The sequence below is a fragment of the Narcine bancroftii genome, chromosome 6, assembly GCF_036971445.1.
Source record: "Narcine bancroftii isolate sNarBan1 chromosome 6, sNarBan1.hap1, whole genome shotgun sequence".
Taxonomy (NCBI): domain Eukaryota; kingdom Metazoa; phylum Chordata; class Chondrichthyes; order Torpediniformes; family Narcinidae; genus Narcine; species Narcine bancroftii.
In genome coordinates, this window is record NC_091474.1 from 223,366,594 (window position 1) to 223,380,970 (window position 14,377).

At 41.8% G+C, this 14,377-nt stretch overlaps 1 protein-coding gene across 11 annotated transcripts in view; it reads left to right on the forward strand.

The window, feature by feature from the left end:
- Positions 1 to 14,377, forward strand: part of sobpa (sine oculis binding protein homolog (Drosophila) a) — a 427,151-nt gene that overhangs the window by 365,415 nt on the left and 47,359 nt on the right. For all 11 annotated transcript variants that reach the window (XR_011340735.1, XM_069887499.1, XM_069887498.1 and 8 more), the window contains one exon: positions 1,294 to 1,314. Coding sequence is in view for 10 of the 11 variants with exons in the window: in XM_069887499.1 (XP_069743600.1) it covers positions 1,294 to 1,314 (21 nt within the window). In the remaining variant the exon portion in view is untranslated. The remainder of the gene's footprint in view (positions 1 to 1,293; positions 1,315 to 14,377) is intronic.

Consider the following 14,377-nt stretch of genomic DNA (forward strand, 5'->3'; position numbering starts at 1 on the left):
GTCTGAGTCCTTCTTCCTCAGATATTGTCTCATATTATGATTGGTAATATTAATAATGATAATAATTTTTTTAAAATATTTTAAAATTTAGATATACAGCACGGTAACAGGCCATTTTGGCCTACAAGTCCATGCCACCCAATTTACACCCAATTAACCTACAACCCCGCTACATTTCAAATAGTGGGAGGAAACTGGAGTCCCTGTGGGGAAAACCCACGCAGACACAGAAAGAACAGACATACTTGTTACAGACAGCATGGGATTCCAACCCCATTCCCAGTCTCTGGCACTGTAAAGGCATTGTGCTAACCGCTACACCAACCGTGCTGCCCTGAAGATTCAGTAATATAATTACTGATTTTATGTTTTCTGCTCCCAATATTCTGTCTTTTTGCGCTACTTTCAGAAGGATTCAGGCTCAAACATTGGTTCTATATCTTTATCTCCTATGGACGCTGGAAGACCTGCTGAGTTCCTCCAGCTTTTCTGTGTCCACCAAGGAAAACAAGCAGATTCAAGCAAGACCCTCCAGATCAAATTTTCACATATTCCCAATACAACCAAAGATCTACATTACTGAGATTATGTTTACTCCTCCCAATATCTGTCTTTTCTTTTGCACTACTTTCAGAAGGTTGTAATGCTTGTTTAGATACCACTAAATGGCATTAATACCCTAACTGACCTCAAGAAAGCAAACAAATATAAACTTCTGTAGTAACTGTCAATGGTGTGATCATATCGGGGTGAGAGGATGTGGAGAGAAGGTGGATCACCACACAGCCATACCCAGTAGTGGCTCCACCCAGACCCTGCACCTTATCCACGGATACAGATCAGGCACAGAAATCTTGTGTTCTACTTAGGAAGGAAATCGAAGATATCACCATTGCTTGACCAACCCGGCACAGAACAGCTCGGCAGCATTCTGGTTTGTATGATACGGTATCACACTGGGCACTGCAGTTAAGTTTACAAATATGTCTTCTACCTAACAAGAAATAGCCAGTAACGAGCATGTAAATGTTGGAAAGAACAGTGCAATGTAAATTCACCCTGGAGTGAGTGCTAATCTTGCTGAGAACGTGGTTGCCCAACATAGGCAGGACTCAGTATAATGCATTCCAGCACAACACATTGATTCCTACACCGACTCGCTAACTCAACAGGAGCTTTTATTTGTCAAAGTTTAGTTCAGCAATTTCTAATTTTGACGTTATTTTGAAAACTATTAAGGGGTAAAGTTCATTGTATTTGTCATTAAAACCTTTTTTTCTTTTCTTTTTTTAGGATAGAATAAAAGACACAACAGTAAGAATCTTTTTTTATTATTATAATAGAATATATTTACTCTTTTAATTTCTTTATAATTCTGCTTCAGAATGGCGCAGTAATTCCCGATTCTACCCACTTGTCAATCACCTGCAGCAACTTACAGCACAAATAGCCACTTCGCTTTTCGGACCTTGTAATTTCAGCTTTATTTCAATTGCCAGTAACATATATCATAGTATATAAAATGTGATATAATACTGTAGACGAGACAGCATGAGTAATGAGGTTGTAATTTAATCTCTGGCTTTGAATGGCGCCTGGAAGTTTCGTGAATTCTGTCTCAGTGAAACCAGTGCCCTTAGCTTCTCTCTCTCCACCATGTGTGCAACATTTCAGTTTCAATTTTTTACAAATGCGTCTTTGTGGATGAAGTTTTTTTTTTGCAAAGAAGGAAACTTTACGATTGTGGTTACAAAGCAGATCCCAGGAATTTGCCATGAGGTTAATGTTGATGTCATCAGCACCAACCTTTGCGAGGAGAGGAAATTTAACAGTATCTTGGCACATGTAACGTACAGTTCAATTTGAAAATCTATAAGCTGCAATGGATAAATTCCCTACTCTTTCCATGTTTTGCTTTTTAGCTTCCTTCTGTGTATTTAGTGAATTGAAGTAGTTTCCAAATGGTGAGCAGTAGAGGGGTGCAGCACCCTAAACTGGCCCTTCAGCTCACCGTCCATCACCATCCTCCCCCTCACACCCTATTTACATGAATCAACATTGGGTGTTGAATACTGTTTAAGAATAAGGAACTCGTGTTACAACTGTATAAAACTTAGATCAGCCCTCACCTGGAGTATTGTGTGCAGTTCTGGTTATACCATTACAGGAAGGATGTGGAGGTTTTGGAAAGGGTGAAGAAATTTACCAGGGTACTGCATGAATGAAATGGTATGAGCTACAGGGAGAGGTTGGACAAACTTTGGATGTTTTCTCTTGAGGGTGCCCTGATAGAAGTTTATAAATTATGAGAGGCTTTGCTCAGGTAGAAAGTTGGGAAATTTTCTCCCCCCACCCCCCTCCACCCCCACCCCACCAAGGTGAAAGTGATACACACTAGAGGACATGAATTGAAAGTGAGGGTTGAGGGGTAGTTTAAAGAAGATAGCAAGGCAAGTTTTTATTTTACACAGTAGGGTGTGAGGAGTAGTGGTAGAAGCAGCTACAATAGATGAATATGCAGGTGAAAGAGGAAAAATTATCATGTGCAAAGCAGCAGAATTTTAGTTCAATTTCAGTATCATGTTCGGAGCAGACATGATGGGTTGAAGAGCTTGTTCCTATGCTTTACTGATTCATGTACATTCCCATTTTTATTCTCCCCACATAGTTATTAATTCTTCCCACCCCCCCCCCCCCCCCCCCCCATATTTTACCTTCACTGCCGGACCTTCACACCAGTGGCAAATTACACTGGACAACCCATTTTTTTTTCAAAGGTTTGCTTCCTGAAAAAAAAATCGGGATTACTTCAAGCTGAACACAAAGATCATTTCAGATCTGTTGTATCACATAGGAAATTGGAAAAACATTAAATGAACTTTTATTGAATATGGTATGTTTAATTGCATAATGATCCTGACACATTGCATTAGTTCAACTGACCTAAAAATATTTTGCCACTGATTTTTGTTTATACTCAGCATCGGATGCCTCTCATATCAGTGTCCAACAACAGTCAGCCAGCATTGCTGGATTCCAGTTGCTCTGATACTGCTTTTCCATCATCGCAATGTCCTGGTGAAACCTATCACCATGTTCGTCATTGACTGTACCAAGACCAGCAGGGAAGGAGTCCAAGTGCAAATGCAGAAAATGAATTTCCTATGACATGTTGCAGTTCACGGGTTTTGTATGCTTGAAGCATGTTAAAAATATGACAGGAAATCACAAAAATTATTATATCTTTAAAAAAAAAGATATGTGGTAAGAAAATTTTAAGGTGATTTTCGTGATCAGCAGCCCAAAATCCATAAAATACATCCAGAAGTGTTCAGAAAGCAAAATCTTTGTGGTCCAGTGTTATCAACCTGCACATTCTGGAACATGGAAAGAAACCGGTATTCCTGGAGATAACCCACACAGGTTGAGCAAACTTCATACTGAGAACCAATGTCAAGTCAAGTCACCTTTATCGTTCATACCATGCTCGCACAGTAAAGAAGCGATAACGTAAGTATATTTACGTAAATATAGGTTAGAATAGATGTTCAACACATTTAAAATATTAAAATATTAAGACTTGTACATTAACTGTCCATGGTACCCAATCCCCAAATGTTATGGGAGATCAGGAGTCTGATGGTTTAAGGGGATAAAGCCCTTGCCCAATCTGGATGAAAGGGCCTGAATGCTGCAGTGGCTCCTCCCAGATGGCAGAGGGAGAACAGTTTACATGAGGGGTGCGTAGAGTCATTCACAAAGTTTACTGCCTTTCGCCCTCATAGAGGGTTGTTGATGCCCTTCATAGTAGGAAGAGAGCCCCCAATGATCTTTTCCACTGATTTCACTATTCTCTGCAGGGTCTTGCACACTGAGGAGGTGCAGATTCCAAACCAGACAATGATGCAGTTGCACAGGATGCTCTTGATACATCCTCTGTAGAATGTAGTGAGGATGGAGGGTGGGAGATGAAATTCCTTCAGCCTTTGCAGGAAATAGAGGTGCTGCTGGGACTTCCTGGCTAGGGAGCTTGAGTTAAGGGACCAGGAGAGGTTCTCCACTAAGTCGACTCCAAGTACCTTGAGACTCTTGATGACCTCAACAGTGGAGCTGTCAGTTGTCAGCGGAGCGTGGTCCTTCCAGGCCCTCTTGAAGTCAACAACTATCTCTCTTTTTTTTAATGTTCAGACACAGGTTATTGGCTCTGCACCAGTTCTCTCTATGCTGAATCATCATTCTTACTGATCAGGCCCACCACGGTTAGTCGTCAACAACTTGATGATGTGATTCGAGCTGTGTTTAGCTGCACAGTCATGGGTCAGCAGAGTGAATAGCAGTGGACTCAGCACACAGCCCTGGGGGTCCCCCCATGTTCAGTGTGATGGACTTGGAGATGTTGTTACCAATCCAGACTGCCTGAGATCTCCCCAACAGTAAGCCAAGAATCCAATTGCAGAGGGAGGTTTAGACCCAGCAGGCTCATCTTCCTTATTAGGTACTGTGGTATGATTGTGTTGTTGAATGCTGAGCTGAAGTCAATAAACAACATTCAAATGGTCTAGATTAGGGGTCTCCAAAGTGGTCGATATCAACCCCTGAGGGGGGGGGGTGGGGTCAATGGGACCATCCAAAAGATTGATAAATGCCAGGGGTTCGATAACGCCAGAGGGAGGATTGATTGAAAATAGGCTCTTATGGCAGTGTTGGCCAACCTCTTGTGAGAGCGGGCCTTGATGGTTGCCATGTTGTATTTTTTGACCAGCCTTTGAATTTAGAGTGAACAGGAGGACGGAAAGAGGTATGTGTTCAAATTTCAAAAAAGTGGGAGGGGGGGGGTTTACTTTTACACAGGTCAGACTTTTAATCTCATGAATACATGCGTCATTCAAGGCTCAGGAGCTCAGATGGCCACGACCTGGTGGTAAGTTCATGGAGTTCATGGTCAGGGCATCGGTAGCTCAGATGGATGGGCTGGCGGACGAGGATCCAAAGTCGGGAGTTCGGATGGGCAGGCAGAAGGGATGAGGATCCATGGACAGGAGTTCAGATGGGAGGGTGGAAGGGGAAGGATCTGTGATTGTGCGATTGGGAGTTTATATGGGTTGGTGGAGAGAGGGATCTGTGGTTGGAAGTTCAGATGGGCAGGCAGCTGAGGCCAAAAATGGGGGGGGGGGGGGGTGGGATCAATTATTACTCGATTATATACTGTATCTATGTTAGCACCCCCCAACTCCCTGTCCAGTGCCCCTATCCAGCACCATGCCTGGGAGTCAATGAGGGATTAAGTATTCCCTGAAGGAGTCGATAGTCTAAAATACTTGGGGACCCCTGGTCTAGATTGAACCTAGGTCACTGGCACAATGTAGCAGTAGCTCGACAAATTCCACTGCCTGCAAGCTATCCAGTTTTGTAAACTGTTCTGTTGCCAAACAAATTCCTTTAGATGTTGCCAATTTAGTTAGCAATAATTCACTTTTTAACAGTAGCAAAGCCATAATAACTACCTACAATGCTTCCAGCCCAAAATCCTTAATATTATTTATGTAGCCTGTCATTCCCTCAGATAGTTTGTTCAAAATTCTATTACGTTTAATAATATTTTTAAAGCAAATGATACATTATCTGCTTTAATTTTGTATCTAGCTCTTTATTTTGCCCATAAAATATTAGTTATATTTTTGTGCTTTTTTTCTTCTGTGAAAACTCATCAGTGTGAATAGTTGCTGGCCTCTTGATACTGCAGTTGCAAAGCACATGAGTTTCCCTAAGCAAACAGCAGAATAAATTAATATACCAAAATGGAAACCCGTATCACACAGATAAATAGCACAGCAACAACCACTGAACCTGACTGCAATACTGTGTGTGGTGGGAGGGTGGGGGGGGGGGGGGAGGGGCAGGGGGAATGGATGGGAAGAGACACGATTATTTAGATTTTGTAGAGACCATGTTATTGAAGCATGTCATTGTAACACCCCTCGTCCCCTCGTCTTGCATCTGAATTGGAGGCAGTTTTCAACTGTCTCCGAAATTGCAAGACTCTGTTCCCAGCACAATTGAGATTTTACTTTGTACAAATCAACCCAGAATACATAGGGAAACATTATTGGAACAATGTATTCTGTTTGAGCTTTGAGTAATTATCTAGATTGAATGCTAGAACTGGAAAGGGGCTTTGGCTTCTGATTTAGATACACCTAATTGTTAATTAAGGTTTTCATAAATGGTCAATGTGGAAGGCTTATCTTTTGGGTGTGAACTTGTTAGTTTCGAAGTAATGCTGGTACAGGAACTTCAGAGTTATACTTAATATGGCATAATTCTCCATTTACCCTTTGGTTGGTGACAGTCTTATTTATGAATTGCTGTAGGTGACCGGGATGGTTGATTCTGCAACTTTTCTGATGGCATTTCTCTGCATTACCAAATTGACCCCTCAAAATAAACGGTAAACTTCGAGGAGACTAATATGAAAGGCATTTTACAGCTTTGGGCCAGACGTGATACTGAGCATACAGAAGTGTCAATTTATTGACTAGAATAAAGCATTTTTTTTTAACAACAAGATTACCAAGGACAACTTGGGCCCAATTGTCAGTTAAACAGTGCAGGGCATCTTTTTCTAATGAGAGGACCATTGAAGAGCAGGAAAGAAACTTTTTCAATCAGAGGTTTATGTTTTCAAGCTCATGTATCTTCTAACTGAAGGAGAAGAGAGTGTGATTGGTGTGAGATGGGTCCTTTAATATGTCAGCTTTCCCGAGGCAGCAGGAGGGATAGATAGAGCCGAGGCTGGTTTGTGCGATGGCCTGAGCTGCGGTTTCTGAGACCTCAGGATAGGAAACCTTCTATCGTGCATCAGCAAGAATTGGTGAGGGACAATGGGGACGTGCCAAAATTTTTGTGCCACATCTGTAGAGTAACACTACTCCTGGAACAGAATTGGGTGTTTCCCTTCGTTTGTAAAGTAAATGTGAGCGATTTGATAAATGTCTATTCATCCTCCATCTGACAAATGATGAAAGCATGAATTAACCCAAACAAATTAAAATCTGTCCTCACAAGGTGACCCTGCACTGGTAATAGCAGAACAAATCCATTCCAAATAATTACTGCTCATTCTGTCTGTTCTGTGTCATTAGCGAAGTGATGGAAGGAGTTCCAAGTGCTATCAAATGACACCTTCTGATGTCTGGTACAGTTCTCATTCAAATATGGACCTTTGACATAAATTCCACAGGTCAGATGGGGGGTTGTGCATCAAGGACCCCCTGTTTTAACTGAAGCCAAAGGGAAAACGCACCTCGTGTTCAAGTTGGTTCAAATTTATTTATCGTCTAGTTGTACCAGTACAACCCCAACGAAACAGCATTCTCCAGCCTGCAAGGCAAAACAGTGCAGTTGGTGTCATAGTTCACACAAAAGAACATAGTTGTGGGTGTTGGAGGTCAATCATCCAAATATCTGAACAGGGTCCTAAACCCCACCATCTTCAGCTGTGAAATGACCTCTGTACAATATTCATTTCTATTTGCAATCCCTCAGAAAATGGAACAGTCCAGACCTGCATCCAGCATTACAGGTGCTTATCCTTTTACCCGAGACCTTTGGGATCGGACACTTCTTGGTATTTGAATTATTCCAGATTATGGAATTAGAATGGCAGCGGTACAGATTTGCTCTCTCCCCAAGTCCCACTTGCCTGTCCAAGTTGCGTTGTCACTCTCTCCCCGTTTGCCCGTCCGAGTCATGCTGTTGCTCTCTCTCCGCTTGACCACCCGAGTCGCACCGCCACTCTCTTCCTGCTCACTGCCTGAGTCACACTGCTGCTCTGCATTCTCTCCTCGCACTCTCACCACTCGCCTCTCGAGCCACGTTCTCTCCTCGCCCCCTCTGGAACACCTGAAGATAAACTGTTCATGCAGCAAAAAAAAATGTTAAACTTTCGAAGGTTTTCAGTTTTCAGAATCACGGTTAAGGGCCTGTATTTAGACATGAGTTTATAAGTGGAAATTTTGATAATGCGTAAATGTCAGGCATTTAAACTTTCCAATTAAAGAGAGTCCAACCACCTACTGTTGAATTTTAATGGCATTTACATTAGAAACGGCCCATTCTGAAATTGATGAAGGACTCAGGCCTGAAAAGTAAGTTATGTATCTTTATCTTTGCTCTATAAAGTACACTGTTTGACCTGCTGAGTTTCTCTAGCATTGTGTTTTTACTTCAACCACGATATCTGCAGACTTTCATGTTTTACTTCTAACTTAAATTGCATGTGTTACCATTGATCAGAAACTTAACTGGACCATTCACACAAATATTGTGGCTACAAGAACATGTCAGTGGCTGGGTCCTGTGGTTTGTGATTCACCTTTTAACACCCCAAAGTCTTTGCTTCATCCACGAGGAATTTAACTCGGACATGTTTTGGGTTGTGCACTTTGGTAGGGTAAATAAGGGCAGAACAAGCAAAGAGAATGGTAGGGGCCTGGAGAATGCTGTCGAACACAGAGACTTAAAGGTATGATAATGAATTTATTCTATAATATACATATATGCATATTTTTACTTGCTGCAGCCAAACAGATACTTTGTAAAAATAAACAACAATAATACATTAAATTACTGTACAGAAAGATGTAAGAAATCAAAAAGAAAGATAATAAAAATTCACATAGTGAAATAAAAATAGTGGCATTATTTAGTCATGCAGACATGCCTTTTCATGGATCATAGCAGTTTGATTAGGGTAGTTAAGGGGAGGTTGAAGAACCTGATAGCAATTGGGGGAAAAAAACTGTTCCTAAACCTTGAGGTGCTGGTTTTCAGGCTTCTGTACCTTCTTATGACTAAGGTGATGGGGGTCCTTTTAAGTCATTGTCTCACATGTCTTCAATGGCTGGGAGATGGGAGCGCGTAAAGGACTTGGCTATGTTCTTGCAACAAGTACATAGTTCCATAAAAGTGGCAATGCAGATTGGGTGTGAAGAAAGCATTTGGCATGCTTGCCTTCCTCAGTCATCGCATTGAGTGCAGGAGTGTCCATTATTTAAATAAACAACTATAAGATAACCTCCCAAAGGTCACAGAAAACACTGGACAATTTTTTTTCCCTCAAAAGGTTTGCTTCCTGAAAAAAAGATTGGGGATTACGATGAACAACTTCAAACTGAACACAAAGATCATTTTAGATTTGCTGTATCACGTAGGAAGTTGGAGAAGCATTAAATTAACTTTTTATTGAATTTAGCAGGTTTAATCGCATAATGATGCTGACACATTGTGTTAATTCCACTGACCTAAAAATGTTTTGCCACTGATTTTTGTTTGTATTCAGCATTGATAGATTCCAGTTGCCCTGCTTTTCCATGGACACAATGTCCTGGTGAAATCTTTCACCATGTTCATCACTGACTGCACCAAGATCAGCAGGGGAAAAGTCTAAGTGCGAATGGCAGAAAATGATGGAATTCAGAAAATACATGGTTTTGTATGTTTGTCGTAGACTTAAAATATGACAGGAAATCACAAAAATAGGTCGTATCTTAAAAAAAAGGTACATCATATGAAAATTTTACTGTGATGTTCATGATCAGCAGTCCAAAATCCATAAAATACTCCCAAAAGTGTTTAGGAAACAAAATCTTTGTTGTCCAGTATAACATGTCTTTTTCCCTGCTCATTGCAATCTCTTTTCGCTATAAATCTATTCATTGATAGCTATCGCTTACCCATGTGGTAAAAATCCTAGCCCCTACTGTCGATCTATTTGGTTGGCTCACTGTTCACAGGCATACTTTGCTGCATTTTGAATGGAAGTGGTTATCGGCTCTTAGCATTAGGGAGGCAAAGTAGTGAGAGAGTTCATACCCGGGTTCCTTTCTTGACCTCTCAGCATCATCCCACTTAAGTGCAACTCTGAGATTCACACTTTCAGTGTCTCTTGCAGCTGCATTTAAGTGGCACAAGTTAATAGCATATCAATTGATCTTGTGACTGGCACATGAAAATTCTCAATACCACTGGAACAAAAATAAATCACTTGCAGTATTTTAATTTGCAGAGTTCTCAAACTGCCCTTTCTACTTCCCTGCAAGTCTATTCCCTGCCATGTAACAGCTGGATATTGATAATCAGCACGTCTGTTGTGCCCCTGTTGGGATCTCCATTGTGAATGGTGACAACCATTTCACCAGTAATATACAAAGTATGTTGCTTCACTGTATGATAGCAATATAGTTAGTTATATTTTAATAAGGATTATAAAGCTGAAAAGAGATGTGGAGAGGTTTAAACAGAATTTTCAAGAATCTAAGAAAATAAAAACAATTACAGAGGTTGGAAATTTGAAAACCAAAACAATGTTCGAAACACTCAGCAGGTCAAGAGATATTAGTGGAAAGGGAAGAAGTAAATGTTTCAGGTCTGGCCACGCTTTTAACAACTTTCTCTGAGGTGGCTGGGAATGTTTTACTCCAATAAGAAGGATGTTTTTGCACATATGACTCGTTGATTAAGAATATACAGTACAACTCCAATTATCTGAAATGGTTGGGACTGGGTCTATGTTGGATAAACGATTTTTTTTTCGGAAAGCATCACTGGCAGGGTGCTCAGAGGATGTATGGACCAACTAGCTAACATTCTCACAGACATCTTCAACATCTCCCTGAGCAGCAACGTCATACCTTCGTGCTTCAAGGTGGCCACTATCTTTTCTGTACCAAAGAAGCCCTCAGTGTGCTGTCTCAACGACTACCGTCCTGGAGCACACACATCCACTAACGGACTGGTGCAGGGACAACAACCTACATCTGAACGTCAACAAAACAAAAGAGATGGTGGTCAACTTCAGAAGAGCCCTCGGGGACCACTCTCTGCTGACCATCAATGGCTCTACTGTCGAGATAGTCAAGAGCACCAAATTCCTTGGCGTGCACCTGGTGGAGGATCTCTCCTGGTCCCCCAACACCAATCCTTTGCCAAGTGCTTTGAGAGGCTAGTCATGGAGCACATCAAGGCTCAGCTGCCCCCTCACTGGACCCCCTGCAGTTTTCGTATCATCCCAACCAATCTACAGATGACACCATTACCACCACGCTCCAGCTAGCCCTCACCCACCTGGAAAATAAAGACTCGTATGTTCGAATGCTGTTCATAGACTTCAGCTCAGCATTCAACACAATCAGACCGCAACACCTGATTAGGAAGTTGAACCTGCTGGGCCTAAACACCTTTCTCTGTAACTGGATCCTCAACTTCCTGACTGGAATACTTCAGTCAGTCCGGATCGGAAACAGCATGTCTAACACCATCACTCTGAGCACAGGGCTCCCCAGGGCTGTGTGCTCAGCCCACTGCTGTTTACCCTGCTGACCCACAACTGTGCAGTGAGATACAGTTCTAATCACATCATCAAGTTAGCTGACAGCACAACCGTGGTAGGGCTCATCAGCAGGAACAATGAGTCAGTTTACAGAAAGGAGGTGAAATAACTAACGGACTGGTGCAGACAACAACCTACATCTGAATATCAACAAAACAAAGGAGATGGTGGTCAACTTCAGGAGGGCCCTCGAGGACCACTCACTGCTGACCATCGATGGCTCCACTGTTGAGGTAGTCAAGAGCACTAAATTTCTTGGCGTGCACCTGGTGGAGGATCTCTCCTGGTCCCCCAACACCAATCTTTTGCCAAGAAGGCCCAACAACGCCTTTACTTCCTGCAGAGGTTGAGGAAAGTCCAGCTTCCACCCTCCAGCCTCACCACATTTTACAGGGGATGCATTGAGAGCATCCTATGTAACTACATTACTGCCTGGTTCGGGGCCTGTACCATCTCAGAATGCAAGTCCCTGCAGTGGATAGTAAAGACTGCTGAGGGATTATTGGGGTCTCTCTCCCTGCCATGATGGACATTTATAATGGCCGTTGTTGCGGAAAGCCATAAACATCCACACACCCCTCCCACAATCTGTTCTCCCTCCTACCATTCAGGAAGAGGAACTGAAGCTTTCGGGTCCTCATGACCAGATTACAAGATAGCTTTTCCCCCAAGTCGTGAGGCTTCTGAACTCCGGGGACACAGGGCTAGCATATGAAATATGATATTTACAAGTGATATGTTATTTATAAAAAGTTTCTGAGGTAATTTATCCATGTAAATAACCAGCTCCATGGTCCGGAGAAACGCTATCTCATTTTCACCGTACACTGCAAGGTTTATGGTATGATTGACAAATAAACGCGACTTGATTTTTTAAAAACAGCCCAGTAGCAACAGCAAATCACTTGTATCAATGTTTAAACAACAGCAAACAACAAGGGAAGGCTTTTTAAGCATCAAAATAATGTTTCATTCTCACCAAAAAATGCTGGGTGCTGCCAATCACCGAGACTTCCCAATTGCACCCTATTTCTGACACATATACACTGCTGCTGATCCCTGAGAAAGGCCTGGGGAGGTTTCCTGGGCCGGTGGAACACTCACTGGCAAGTCGGCAGGCTCCTGTCTCCCTGAGTACCAGAGATACCCTGCTCGTCCAGTGTCCGTGTGCAGTAGTAGGCCGAGGGGAGGGGTGGGAACGCCACTGAGCCCAAGGTCCTGCTCCTGTCCAGGAGGCCACTCTACTTGATGATGCTGGGACAAGGGATTCTTCTGTCCTCTTGCAGTTGGGAGACAGTGACACGCAGTTTGAGAGGGAGAGAGAGTTGGAGAGAAAAGTCAATGGGGAAGGTAAAGAAGAAATGGAAAGAGAGAAGGGGAGGGAGTTACTTGAAATGAGGACAATTGTCCTTCTAATTTCATGTCAGGTGAATTTTTTTCAATCTGTGAGGTCAGTTCGGATAAATGAGGATTTCTGATTTGTTTCAGATATCCTCATTTATCCAATTTTTTTTTAAAAATTCAGATAAATATGGATTTTGGAGAATCCGATTTTGTGTAATCAGAGTTGTACTGTAATTGCTAAAAATTGCAACTTTTGCACGATGTACTTTTAAATACATTCCTCTTTTATCACCTACCTCTTGTACTGCATCTTCAATTAAAAAAAAATTCTGGTAAAAGTGCAAGTCAATTTTACAAATAGTAGACTATATATTTTTAGATTTCAAGCATCGCCTGTAACCGGGTACTGAGTGTTTTTGAGTGCACATTCCTTCTCTCCTAGCGTGTGAAGTTGCAATAGATATTGCCATACTTTAGAATGCATAAATTGAGATGAAATGATCTTCACTTGGGGGTGGGAGGGGGAAAATGTTTCCTTGTGTGAGTACAGTAGCAGACAGTAGAAGAATAAGCCTGTTAAATACAAATACCTGTCTCTGTCCAGTAATGCACTATATTCATGCAAAAACGTGTGCACAGCAGGCAGAGAGTCTTGTGGGAATGAACCTGCCAACCATTTCAATTAAATTAATTGAGTTACATATTTCAGAGGTGACATTTTAGTTGGTAACTAAATAATTCAATAACTAATCCGCTGGTGCATTGGTCCAGATAATACAAAATGATCGTTTTTGAAGTGGCGCACCATTCACACCCACACTAAATGTAAGCACTTGTGAGCTCATGAATTATTGACAATGGAAAGAATCAGTGGAGAATTTCAGAGAGCTCTCAGGAATGGTGTTGTTATTCATTTATTTAGTTGTATCTGATATTGGAGAATTGGAAGCCAAACAGATCAATAGATGAGTAAAAGATAGGCAAAGATTTGTTGAGGAACTCAGCAGTCTAGACAGAATCCATGGGTAGAAATGGTCAGTCAGCATTTCAATTGGAAAATAAACAATACTAAAAAGGTGAAATTTCAGAATCAGAATTTATTGTCATGAACAATCCATGAAATTTGGTGTTTTGCGGCAGCGTCATAGTTAAACCATTCATATTATAACCATCTTAAAACAATAAACAAAAAAATAAAGATAATAATGCAGGAAAAGTAAGGCCGTGTCTTTGATTCATTGATTATTCAGGAATCTGATGGCAGTGGGGAAGAAGCTGTCCTTGTGCCACTGAGTGCTCGTTTTTAGGCTCCTGGACTTTTTTCCTGATGGAGCAAAATGAAGAGAACATGGTCTGGGTGATGAGGGTCTTTCAGCATAGAGGCTTTTTTAAGATACCGCCTCATGTAGATATCCTCAATGAAGTGAAGTCTGGTGCCTGTGATGTCGCAGACTGAATTAACAACCCTCTAGAATTTTTTCTTGCCTTGAGATTTGGCACCTCCATACCAGACAGTGATGCAACCAGCAGAATGCTCGCCACATAGAAATTTTCGAGAGTCTTCAGTGACATAACAAATATCCTCAAAGACCTCACAAATTATAGCCGCTGGCAAGCCTTCTTCATGATTGCATCAACATGGAG